The 12012-nt window shown below is 37.2% G+C and overlaps 3 protein-coding genes and 1 pseudogene across 3 annotated transcripts; 1 reads left to right on the top strand and 3 right to left on the bottom strand.

Moving 5' to 3' along the window:
- The first annotated feature begins 2560 nt into the window (after window positions 1–2560).
- Window positions 2561–5212, top strand: LOC133198543 (uncharacterized). The gene is made up of 4 exons (XM_061334624.1): window positions 2561–2619; window positions 2903–3067; window positions 3602–3728; window positions 3998–5212. Exons 1-4 carry the CDS (start codon window positions 2561–2563, stop codon window positions 5210–5212), a joined length of 1566 nt encoding a protein of 521 aa, XP_061190608.1.
- An 880-nt stretch (window positions 5213–6092) lies between these two features.
- On the bottom strand, window positions 6093–6794 carry LOC133198544 (uncharacterized). The gene has a single exon (XM_061334625.1). The coding sequence runs from the start codon at window positions 6792–6794 to the stop codon at window positions 6093–6095; it is 702 nt and encodes a 233-aa protein (XP_061190609.1).
- Window positions 6795–6863: 69 nt separating this feature from the next.
- On the bottom strand, window positions 6864–9281 carry LOC133198546 (THAP domain-containing protein 1-like; annotated as a pseudogene).
- A 384-nt stretch (window positions 9282–9665) lies between these two features.
- LOC133198547 (uncharacterized) lies at window positions 9666–10178 on the bottom strand. Its single transcript, XM_061334626.1, has one exon. It carries the CDS (start codon window positions 10176–10178, stop codon window positions 9666–9668), a length of 513 nt encoding a protein of 170 aa, XP_061190610.1.
- Window positions 10179–12012: the final 1834 nt, after the last annotated feature.

Genomic DNA, 12012 nt, shown 5'->3' on the forward strand with positions numbered 1-12012 from the left:
AGAATTTAGGTATAGCTGCTCAGAGACAGACACATTATTATGATAAAGGGTTAAAACCTAGAGAATTTGAACCAGGTGAATGGGTTTGGAGATGGTATTTAGCAGTAATGTCAAATAAATTAGGTCAGGGTTGGACGGGTCCATACCTCATTATTCAGAAAATTTCAGATGTTAATTATGAAATCCAGTTAAACTCTGAAAGTACCCCAATAACTGTCCATGTGGATTATTTGAAACCATTCCAAGGGAGACAGCCTCCAGTCAGTTGGTTGGAAGATCATGAAAACCAAACTTCTGATGGAACTTTCAGCGAAATAGCAGAACCACTCCCAAATAGTCCTTTGGTGCAACATGATCAAAGATCTCCTGTAAAAACAAGAGCTGGGAGAATAATTGAACCCAGAGAGATCTACTCACCATAACATTATTGAAAGTTATTTCAGATTAGTGAATTTTTCAAAATTATCTATAATACGAAAGGAACATATTTTTCAAAATATTATCTGTCATAATTTGTAATTTCAAATTTCTGTAATTAACATTTGGAAATTTGTTTTATCTATTATTTCATGGTAATATAAAAGAGTCGGAATATTTATATAAAAACAGCTGGACTGTTGGGCCCTATTCCTATACTCTGATATTGCCTTGGCATAATTGATTTGTTTTGAAAATAAAATCTAATATTTGTTGGACAACTGTTTTTCAGATATTTGCTCCTTATGGATGTTTTAGATTTGTTCGCAAGTCAGGCCGAGATGGATGTACTTGACCGCGACATTAGACCAGAATGGCAGGAAGGGGGATGGTCTGCCCTGCATACCATTGCAACAGCGGGATCTCGAACTACCGGTCTTCCAAAGTACATTGGCAGGAGATCCACGAGGAAAACATCGAAATCTTCTATTGTAGTAAAGTCAACTGTCGATACGCCAGCAACAGAAAAAAATCAAGTACGCAGACATGGTCGGCAACGCCATGGGGAGGACGTCAGTCCTGTGGGACAGATTGTTCGAAACATCAAGTTCAAAGACCCTGGGCAAGGAACGATGCCACTGGCACCAGTATCAGATGCCAAGAAATATCGAGATGAGCAGGCAAGGCTCAGAAGGGAAGCTGTCACTGCTACGCCAGGAGACACCCTAGACTGAGCAGAAACTAACTCCAGAGACCAGGAGGTTCTGGTCCAGGGAGGAGGTTTGGTTGTGACTGGATGCCTCTGGGGGCCTACTTGTCAGAAAACCGTAAAGAAAATATAAACACTGTTCTATTTGATAAGGACTTATTTTACCATTATTGTTTTATTGAATTTAATTTCTGCTATATTTTTTATTTGTTTTGAATAAATGATATTATCATTTATATCTTAAGAAGGGGGGAGTGTAGCAGGAATGAATTTTGTTATATGCATTTATGCCTTGTATTTTAAATGTAATGTCGTTATTAATGTTTTCATGCATATATTGGTATACTGCCTTATTCCCCATATCATTTTGTTTATATTTACAAACCTTCTCAGATAATAGCACGTGTTGCTTCCATCAAATCTTACGGGTAAATGTTTATGTTTGATGATCTAAATTCTCATTAGCTATCAACACGAAAGTTAACCTTTAGAATAAACCCCCGGGAAACGTCGCAGATAATTTATCTAGCTTGCAGGGGCGTGAAACACTTTACTATATTATCATTATACATGGATCAACAATATTAACATTTCACACGCCATCGAAAAGAATCTGAACGCCTGACAAAATTGCTGTGATCCCATTACGGTGATAACTCGTGCGCAAAAAGTTCCGACGGAAATAAAATAACAAGTAATAAAATCTAATATCAACAGCTATTGTCATTTTGAATATATTATGCTTATAAATAGATCAATCAATTACGTAGTTTGCAATACAAATGCAGAAATACAAGTATACAATTAAATAATATGTGACCAAGTAATAGATGAAGACGATTATAGTTTTCCATATTTTATTATATCAAAAAAAGGTGGTAGGAACAATCTACAATAAAAAACAAAAACACATAAAGTAATATGTACAATGTACAAGTATCTTCCTGAATGAACACAATTTTGTAATAAATTGTACAATAATATCTCTATTTCACTAGGCACAAGTTTCATTTAAAATCTCTGTAGCGGGACCGAGCGTGCGGTCCTTTTTGCTATTTCAAATCCTCTCTTTTAGACTTTATTAAAATCCTCAATATCCCATATGAATTTATAATTATGTTTTTCCTCCTTTAGTAGCGTAAAGTAAAAATTCCAGTAATCAGTTTATAAGTTTATTACATGTTTCTATTAATCACAAGTACAACATAATATCTAACTCACAACTCTGTAACTCCGTAACTAACTCAGTCACTCACTCACGTGTGCACGCCCTATATATACATTTTAGGGGCAGCTCCGCTGGAGCTGCTAATACACGGCAGCTACCGGGTAGCTGCCGATTTACGGATAGCGTCTATTACGTAATATATAAACATTCTATATAGCTAATATTAAGCGCCCTTTGTTTTTGAAATTTGACCTTTGACCCCGCGCATGCGGACACTGCGTAGGGCAGACCTACAACAGAGAAGCGAAGCGAATCACAGCGTGAAGTAATCGGATTATGTAAACAAATTTAGCCATGAGTTTATATTACAAGTCGTTGCCGGGGGCGCCTCAACAACACTACTAGGAAAAACTTTCCAAACTTGGGATCAAAAAACTGTCATTTGATCCGTTCATTGACGAATGTGAAAATTGGGTTGACGATGTTACAAAATGGCCGGACGTTCCGTTTGGGGAAATTTACTGTTATCTTATAGACAGCCCAGGACAGTTTACACGTGAGACTTTAAAAGCATACAGATCATTGGAAGCCTATAATTACTTTCATAGTGGCTGGGTGCATACAGTGTTTTATTCTACTCTGGGCAGTGATAAGTCCTTCCTCAAGGCGAAAGTCAACAGATCACAAGCTGTGACCGACAAGCCACACGAAGCATGGGTGTGTGTTGAGAGAGACTGCACCATTCTAAATGCCCACTGCACATGTATGGCCGGGTAAGAATGTTTTTATTGTTAGAGCCTAGGGAATTAAGCACATGTTAATAAGTGAACGATTTTAGCTGGTGAGCAGGGCATTGATACCTAATGTGTGATTCTCAAAACTGACTTTTCCATGTTTTTATTTCGAGGCACAAATTCACCCTGAAAATATCAGATTTTAAATTTACACACATATCATTATTATTTACACCTTGTTGAAGAAAAGATAGATTCAAATTAAATACAAGGAACTGCTTCTGTACAGGATTTGAGCTGCAGTCAGAATGTAAACAGATCACCATAGACTGTCAAAATGCCTCAAATGAAAACAGACTTAAGTCAAATTAGAATTCATTTTAAATGAGAAAAATATTTTCATCATGTGTTTTTTACTGAATATTATTCATAAATTAGCTACTAATGTATAGCGTGTGTGTTAAACGAAAGATTCATTTTCTTGATTTATTGGTTTTGTTTACATAATGTACATGTATAGATCTATAGACCCACGTGTGGTTTACAAGTCTTGTCAAGAATATTTTTTTTTAGATTGGAAGAGGTATGTTCCCATGTTGCTGCCATCCTTTTCAAAGTCGAGGCAAGTGTACGATTGGGATACAATAAAGTTGCCTGCACTTCAATGCCATGTACATGGAACCAAAACTTTACCAAAAAGGTACCTTAAACAAGAAGTTGTAAAATGAGTTTAGCATTTCGAATTATTATTAGAACAAAATTTTGTTTTAATCATGGATACTGGTTTGAATATTTTACAAATTTGCTAGATAAGTAAAAAGAATAGTAGGTATTTTTTCTGTTTACAAGTATATTATCAGATATATGTATATTAAATAATAATGAAACTCTTATATATATAAAAAGAAAACTACTATTAGTAAGAACATTATAAAAATTTCAGTTGATACATTTTTTGTAAATTTTTAGGTGGAGGCTGTCCCACTGTATGAGATAAGCTTTGAGAAATCAAAGAAAACCAACTTTCACCTTCCATCCTCTCCAGCACCACAACATGCAGGCATTGCATTTGAAAACACAGCCTCATTTCTGCAGAAGTTGAGAGAGACCAACCCAACAGCTGTGATCTTTACTGTGACTGAACCCCGTCCAAATCCCCCTACACCAAAACCATCCCTGCCAGTTGTACTTACATCTCTCTACAACCCAGAGTATACCAAACTCTCAGATACAGAACTAGCTACCAAGTGTGATGACATTCTCCAAAACATTACCATCAACCAAGAGGAGTCCATCAACGTTGAGGAACTAACCCGAAATCAGAGCTTGTCTACAAAGTGGTATAAATACCGGGAAGGCCGCCTCACAGCATCAAACTTTTATGACATTTGCCACACTAATGTACAGAGACCGAGTGTTTCTTTGATAAAAAGAATCATGCAGTATTTTCCAAACATTGACACTCCAGCAATTAAGTGGGGGAAATCAAATGAGGAAACGGCACTAAAAGAATATACAGAATTGATGCTACAACACAACGAAGCATTCTCGACAAGACAGAGTGGCCTAGTACTCAACCCTGATTATCCCACACTTGGAGCCAGTCCAGATGCTGTGACAGACTGTCCATGTTGTGGGAAAGGACTGGTTGAAATTAAATGCCCATTCAAATACAAGAACACTCATCCTTGTTCTGTTAAAGACCCAGGGTTCTACCTTAAACCGCATGCTCCAAGAGCTACAGGAAAGCAGTGCAACAACCAACTTGCCATAACCTCGAAACATTTTTATCAAGTTCAAGGGCAAATGGCACTGTGCAACGTAGACTTTTGTGATTTTGTTTGTTGGACCACAAGTGGAATTCATGTTGAGCGTATTAAGCGAGATGAACATTTCTTTAGTGAGAATGTGCTTCCATTGTTGAAGGATTTCTTTTTGTTTGCTGTCTTACCTGAACTATTAACTCGCAAAATCAGAGAAGTGAACAACAATGTGCCTCAAGACAATACCGTTTGTATCTGTGGAAAGCCAGAGACTTTCGATGATATGATTGCATGTGATTCAGGACATTGTAAAGTGGAATGGTACCATTTCAAGTGTGTGGGACTTAAATCTACCCCACAGGGTTTGTGGAGTTGCCTACCTTGCAGAAAGATGCCCCCAACCAAGAAAAACAGACAGTGACCAAACTTTACTTAATGAACATGAACATGAACATTCAATATGATGATAATTTGTTCAGTTCTGATGAAGTTGTGACAGTGCTTTTGTTTCCATTATCCACCAAACTTTACTCATGAACATTCAATATGATGATATATTGATATGTCATTTTTTTGCTAAAAGTTGTGACAATGCTTTCGTTTCCATTGTTATCTTGTTTACTATGCTACCATAAAACTTGCATTAAAGAATTTTAAACAAACATAGATTTTAATTTATTTCTTGTTCATGATATAATTCTTGTTAAAAAAAAAAAAAAAAAGAAGAGGAAATCCAATCTGTTCAAGTGATTTTTTGAATTATATTCTTACATTTTCATTAAAATCAGGGGTCCATTTTAAAAAAAGAACTAACGACTAAGACCAAAATTTAATTCTGCTTATTACTTTCTAATTTAAATTGATGTGACAATGGTTTTAATCTTTTAAAAATGAATTTAACATGATATTTTTATGATAGAAATTTTAAAGAGAATCATTGATTTTGCAAAATTTTACAATTAACGAAAGTTTTTGGTCTTAGTCCTAAGTTCTTTTGTAAAACAGGCCCAGATCCTTTGAACCAGTCCCATAGATTGCTAAAAAATGTTTCAGATCTAAATTTTTGACATGATTTTATTGATATTATTTTAATAGGTACATTCATTAAATTGGTGCAATCACAATACAACTTCAATGGAAATATATAACATAAAAACTTGCCATTGAATTTTACTGATATATCATGCTCAGATGGTTAGTTCATGGGGATCTAATACACCTTGACATTTTAAATGAATTTTACAGTACTTTTGACATTATAATCTCAAGATTCATAGACCTAGAACAAAATAAGTCACAATTCACAAAATGGCATCATTGGTGTTGACAATGGCAGCTACAACACGCACTATCTTGTCCCCGGCTGTAATGCGAGAGTCTGACTTCCTCTTGACTAGATTTATAGGTAATGGGCCTTTGATGATCTCGAAGTCCTTCATCCTCCCAATGACACGCTCAATGTGGATCCGAGCTCTCGACATCATGCGAGACTTCTTGACATCCTCTTTTGGTAGCTGGCTTTTCCCTTTAGTGTAAGCAGGCACTATAAGCTGGGCTCCTTTAAAGGCAAAATCCTCTGTCATGTTAAAGCCTCTATCAGCTAGTACAACATCTCCTGGTAAGAGTTTGTCAAGAAGCCCGGATTCACATGTGATTTGTCTGTCACTTACTCGTCCTCCCCAACATGTAGACAGGAAAGTCACACAACCTGTAGGACTCACACCCACGAGAATCTTAATGGTGTTGTGCCTCTTGTAGTTAGAGTAGGTCTGTGCTCTTGCCTTTAAATTTGACGGCCTGTCAATAAATATCTCCGTACAATCAATCACAAACTTGACCCTCCTGAATACTTCATTCTGAAAGACTTCGGGTAACTGACACACATCCGTTTCTGGCCAACGCACAAGACCTCCCAAAGTAGAATAAAGGGCATCTAACCATGCATGAAATATGTTGGTCACTGATGACTGGCTTATGTTGAACCGGTAGGCTAAGTCCGTCATGGCAAGGTTCCTTCGTAATTTAACAAGAGTCAGGAGAAGTTCATCCTCTTTTGGAAGTTTAGTTCTCTTTCAGTTCACTTTCGATGAGGTTTCTTGGAACACTGCATTTAGGGTACTGAAGTTTGGAAATCCTGTATAAAACTTTGTTTTCCTGTCATCACACTTAATGTTCTTGAAACTTATGGTCTTTTTGTTTATCTCTTCCATTAACAGTCTATTCTCTTCCTCTTGGTGCTGAAGTTTGGCTTTCAGGGCTTTTAGCTCTTCTTCCTGTTCACAACAGATGTCTTGAACATTTTCCTGGTCTTGTTTCAGTTCCTTGATTGTCTTTGCATTATCGTCACACACACTTTTCAAATACTGGTTTGTAATTATGAGGCTTGTCATCACTGGAAGTGTTATATCAGTCTGCACTTCTGAATCACTCAGATGTACCACAGGTGTCTGTGTTGAGGTCCCCATCACACACACAGGAGGATCTTCCTTGCTCAGAGTAAGGAGGGCCTGGGCAGACTCATTCCTGGCTTTATTCTCCTTCCTCTCCACAAGCCTTTGGTGTCGCTGAACTTTCTCCTGGAGTACGCCCTCATGGATGGGTCGATGGCAAAATATGGAGGGCACATAATCTGGGTTTGTTGGCTCTCTGGAAGGCTGTCCTACAAATTATTTAAACACATGAAGTAAAAATAATAAAAAAGCTTTATCAGGACATAACTTACAATTTTAAAAAGATTTTTTTTGGGCCTATGTCATGCACAAATATCTGAAATAACAATACTCGGCCTGGAAAGAATATTACAGAATTGATTAATCTGTTAATAGCATCGAAATACACAAGCCAGCATCGTTCTCTTATAAATTTACTCTTGTTGAACTAAATGGCACTTTTGTTCCTTTTCACAACTGGTCAGAAGTATCTCTCTTAAAGACTTCTGTAGTCGTTTAAGCAGTCATTTATGGGTGCAGTTACTTTTTATCAATGAATATTGTAATGGTTGAATAGTGAAGATAAATCTTACAAATTATAATTATGTTCCCCAAACGAAGTTTGGGAACATATTGTTTTTACTCTGTTTCTTCTTCTTCTTATTATTATTATTTTTCTTCCTGGGTACTTTTTTGTCCGTGAGTGATCTCCGAAACTATACATCCGATTGAGTTGAAACCTTTTTAGGGTTAATAGGAATGTTATGTAGATTTGCGGAACGAAGGTCATTTTGCGCGCACGTGCATGCACGTGCGTGCGCGTGCAATGAGTAAAATGACAAATATACTTGAAATAGCCATAACTTTCATATCTTTTGATGAAATACTTTGATACTCAGAATATAAGGATATATTAATAGTGTAGACAAGATGACATGGTCAGAATGCACATGCATGCACGTGCGCGCATGCGCATTGATTAAAAAAACTAATACAATTGATATAGACTTAACTTGTACATTTTTTGATGAATTGCTTTGACACTCAGAATATAAATATATATTAGAAGTGTAGACAAGAGGACTTGATTAGTGCACACATGCATGCACGTGCGTGCACGTGCAATGAGTAAAATGACAAATATACTTGATATAGCCATAACTTTCATATCTTTTGATGAAATGCTTTGATACTCAGGATATCAGGATATATCAATAGTGTAGACAAGATGACATGGTCAGAATGCACATTCATGCACGTGTGCGCATGCGCAATGATTGAAATAACCTATACAAATGATATAGACTTAACTTGTATATTTTTTGATGAATTGCTTTGAAACTCAGAATATAAATATATATTAGAAGTGTAGACAAGATGACATGATCAGCGCGCACATGCATGCATTTGCATGCACGTGCGTGCGCGTGCAATGAGTAAAATGACCAATATACTTGATATAGCTGTAACTTTTATACTTTTTGATGAAATGATTTGATACCCAAAATATGTAGATATATTAATAGTGTTGACAAGATGACACGGTCATCTTGGACATGCATGCACGTGCGCGCGCGTGCAATGCGAAAAATGACAGATATACTTAATATAGCCGATTTTTTTTATCTTTTAATGAAATTTGAATATAAAGATGTATTGAAAGTGTAGACAAGTTGACATGGTCATTTTGTACATGCATGCCTGTGCGCGCGCATGTAATGCGTAAAAAAAAACCAATATACTTGATTGCCTTATTTAATGAAGCTTACAGGGAATAAGACACCAAAAGGAAGTTGGGGAGCGTTTGGGGAACATCTGTAACGGTCCCCGTTACAATTAATACTAGTTTTCATTTTAATGTCATCGTATCTCACTTTACATTCCGCTTATGAAATGCTTGGAGCAAATTCGGGAATGGTCGGAGGGCTCCCAATCTTCCCGCTTAATGGCCGAAACCCACTTAACTCTCAGGTGTTCATCCTTTGGTATACGAAAGAACTTAAAATTTACACCAGCCGTTTGTCTACTTTTACAACCAAATGCACAACAATGAGCCGGCATTGCACTGGGATTCAAGCATAAAACACCATCACTTGTTCAAAAATCACTGTCATGTACGTAAACAATCAATATGGCGGTTTTACAGGTAAACGCTATTGTTGAAAGGTAAGCGACCTTGCCCTACGCTGTAGTGCGCATGCCCACGCGCAAGGCATTATGGGATACTTTTTTAAAAATAGAAAGGACGCCTAATAAGGTCTATACAAATATTTTTCCCCTTTACAACTCCCCCCGGCTAAGATTTTGACCCCGTTCAAAATAAAATTACTGAATTCAAAGCAATTAATATACAAGTATACAACAAAATAAATATTCACATACAAGAGTCAAGAAAATAAGAATTTACATTATCTTTAACTGTTAAAAGTTCAAGTATTAAAAAGGTCAAAAGTCACTCAGAAAAATCTCCATACACGTTCCTGTCTCTCTGATTACGGAAATGAATGGAATCTCACTTAAAATGTCCCGAATGAGAGTGTCCATGTCAACGTCACTTGGATCGATATTTTCGCTAAGACACACATTGGTTTGTCTTTCGACTTCAGTATTCCCGTTCGGCATAACAGTAGTTGTTCGCGTTAACGATATTCCAATTGAATGTGTAATGGTCACTGGATGAACATCCGCGGCACTACCACTACGTTCGCTATTGTTTATGGAATGTTCGTTCTCACTTTCACTTTCTTCAACATCTGGTGTGTCCTCGCGTAATAAATCGTCCACAAAGTCATTACGTAATCCGTTTTCCGCCAGCAATTCCTCCATGAGGTCCGAATTTACACTTAATATTTCCAATCTTTCTTCGTTTGCTTCTTTCGGCTGCTCTTCAATTGTCTCTTCATCTGATGAAATGTCCTCAAGTTCTGGTACATACATCGGCTGTTGTTGGACATTCATTTTGACATCAAATGACTCCTCGTCAGATGAAATATCTTCATACAAAGGAACGTAGACTGCTTTTTTGATTTTTCTTTAAATCTTCTCTAGTTAATTGTTTACTACTCGCCATCGTTAGTTCAAGTTTTCCGTGCACACGGTTCAATGTTTCTTTAGATTAAATTTTCTGGAAAATGGTCTTCCACAAAAATCACAGTGAAATATATTTACACGTTCGCTATGAATTTCTTTTATATGTTGTTGAAGCGTTTTTCTATTCTTAAGTACTAGTCCACAAGTTTCACAAATCATCTGTACTGTCAAACATCCGAATAGGGTATGATCAGTCTCTGAGTCTACGCGGCACTTTTATAAGGCGCCCGGCTCTGGTCCGCATCGAGGGTCTGTCTGGAGTTCGGGTATTTCTTGTCTGGCTACTGTCGCGGTCCTCCCCAGCTGCATCGCGGTCACTGTCGGCGGCGTCCTTTGAACTTCGTCTTTGGGGTTCTAGTAATTTCTCGGAGTCCTTTGCACTACAATCTGTTTGCTTTGGGACAGGGGTAATATCAGGCTCCTCAATAATTTGATCTTTGCTGTTTTTCAGAGTTTGCTTTACTAATGTCTCTAAATTACGTTGTATTGTTTTCCTTGTGCGAAATGGCTTTAAGTTATCCGCATGCACAATCTTTGGTTTTGACATCCTCGAATGCTGAATTTGGAACAGGATGTTACTTAGGCGTTTCAGCACAACCCAAGGACCAGTCCAATTTCGGGATAGTTTCAGTTTTGTGCCTTTCTTCTGTTTAGGTTGGTAAAGTCGTACCACGTCACCCACTTCATAATTCTTTTCTATAATGTTCTTGTTATACTGTTTTCTTTGCGTTGCTATTGAAGATAGGGTTGTCTCTCTGGCCAAATCATGAGCTTTTTCCAGACTTTCACACAACTTTGTCACATAATCCGTATAACATTATATCCTCATTTTGAAAATCAGTAAAATCACATAACACAGACACTGGAATTGTCATTTCACTTCCAAATATCATACGGTATGGCGTAATTCCTGTAGTCTCGTGTACTGAAGTGTTGTACGCCATGCTTACAGCATCTATGTATTTATCCCAATTTGTTTGTGGTAAGTTCACGAACTTAGATAGCATTTCTTTGATTGTCCGATTAAGTCTTTCTACCATCCCGTCTGATCTTGGATGAAAAGCTGTTTTTCGAGCTTTTGAGATACACATTATTTCACAGAGCTGTGAAAATAATTGGCTCTCGAATTGACTACCCTGATCCGTATGAATTTCTAACGGACATCCGTACCTTTTTATCCATCCCCGAAATATAGCGTCCGCTACTGTTTCGGCTCCATATTAGGTATTGGATAAATTTCTGTGTATTTTGAAAAATAATCCGCTACTACTAATATATACATATTTCCGTGTTCAGACTTGGGGAATGGTCCTGCTAGATCAGCTGCTATTCTCTCAAATCGTCCACCCGCTATATAACTTTTCATGAAATGTCTCTTCTTTTTCTGTGGATTTTTCTTTTCCTCACAGATATGACATGATTTGACATAGTCGCCTATATCACGATGAAAATTAGGCCAATAATATGAACTCAAATCCGCTCTTTTCTTGGTTCTAAGAATTCCCTGATGTCCAGAAATAGGCGAATCATGAAAGTGCCACAACAAAGCATTTCTCAATGTCTTCGGTGTACAGATCCGCAATCGTATTGTATCACCCTTTATCCACTTGATACACAGTACTCCCTCATGTATGGTAAGTAACTCCCATCGTCCATACCAAAATCGACTTTCAGGATGCATATGAAATAAAGCGTCAAATTT

Source organism: Saccostrea echinata, unplaced genomic scaffold (assembly GCF_033153115.1).
Source record: "Saccostrea echinata isolate AGI-Se365-2 ecotype Australia unplaced genomic scaffold, CSIRO_AGI_Sech_v1 ptg000033l, whole genome shotgun sequence".
NCBI lineage: Eukaryota > Metazoa > Mollusca > Bivalvia > Ostreida > Ostreidae > Saccostrea > Saccostrea echinata.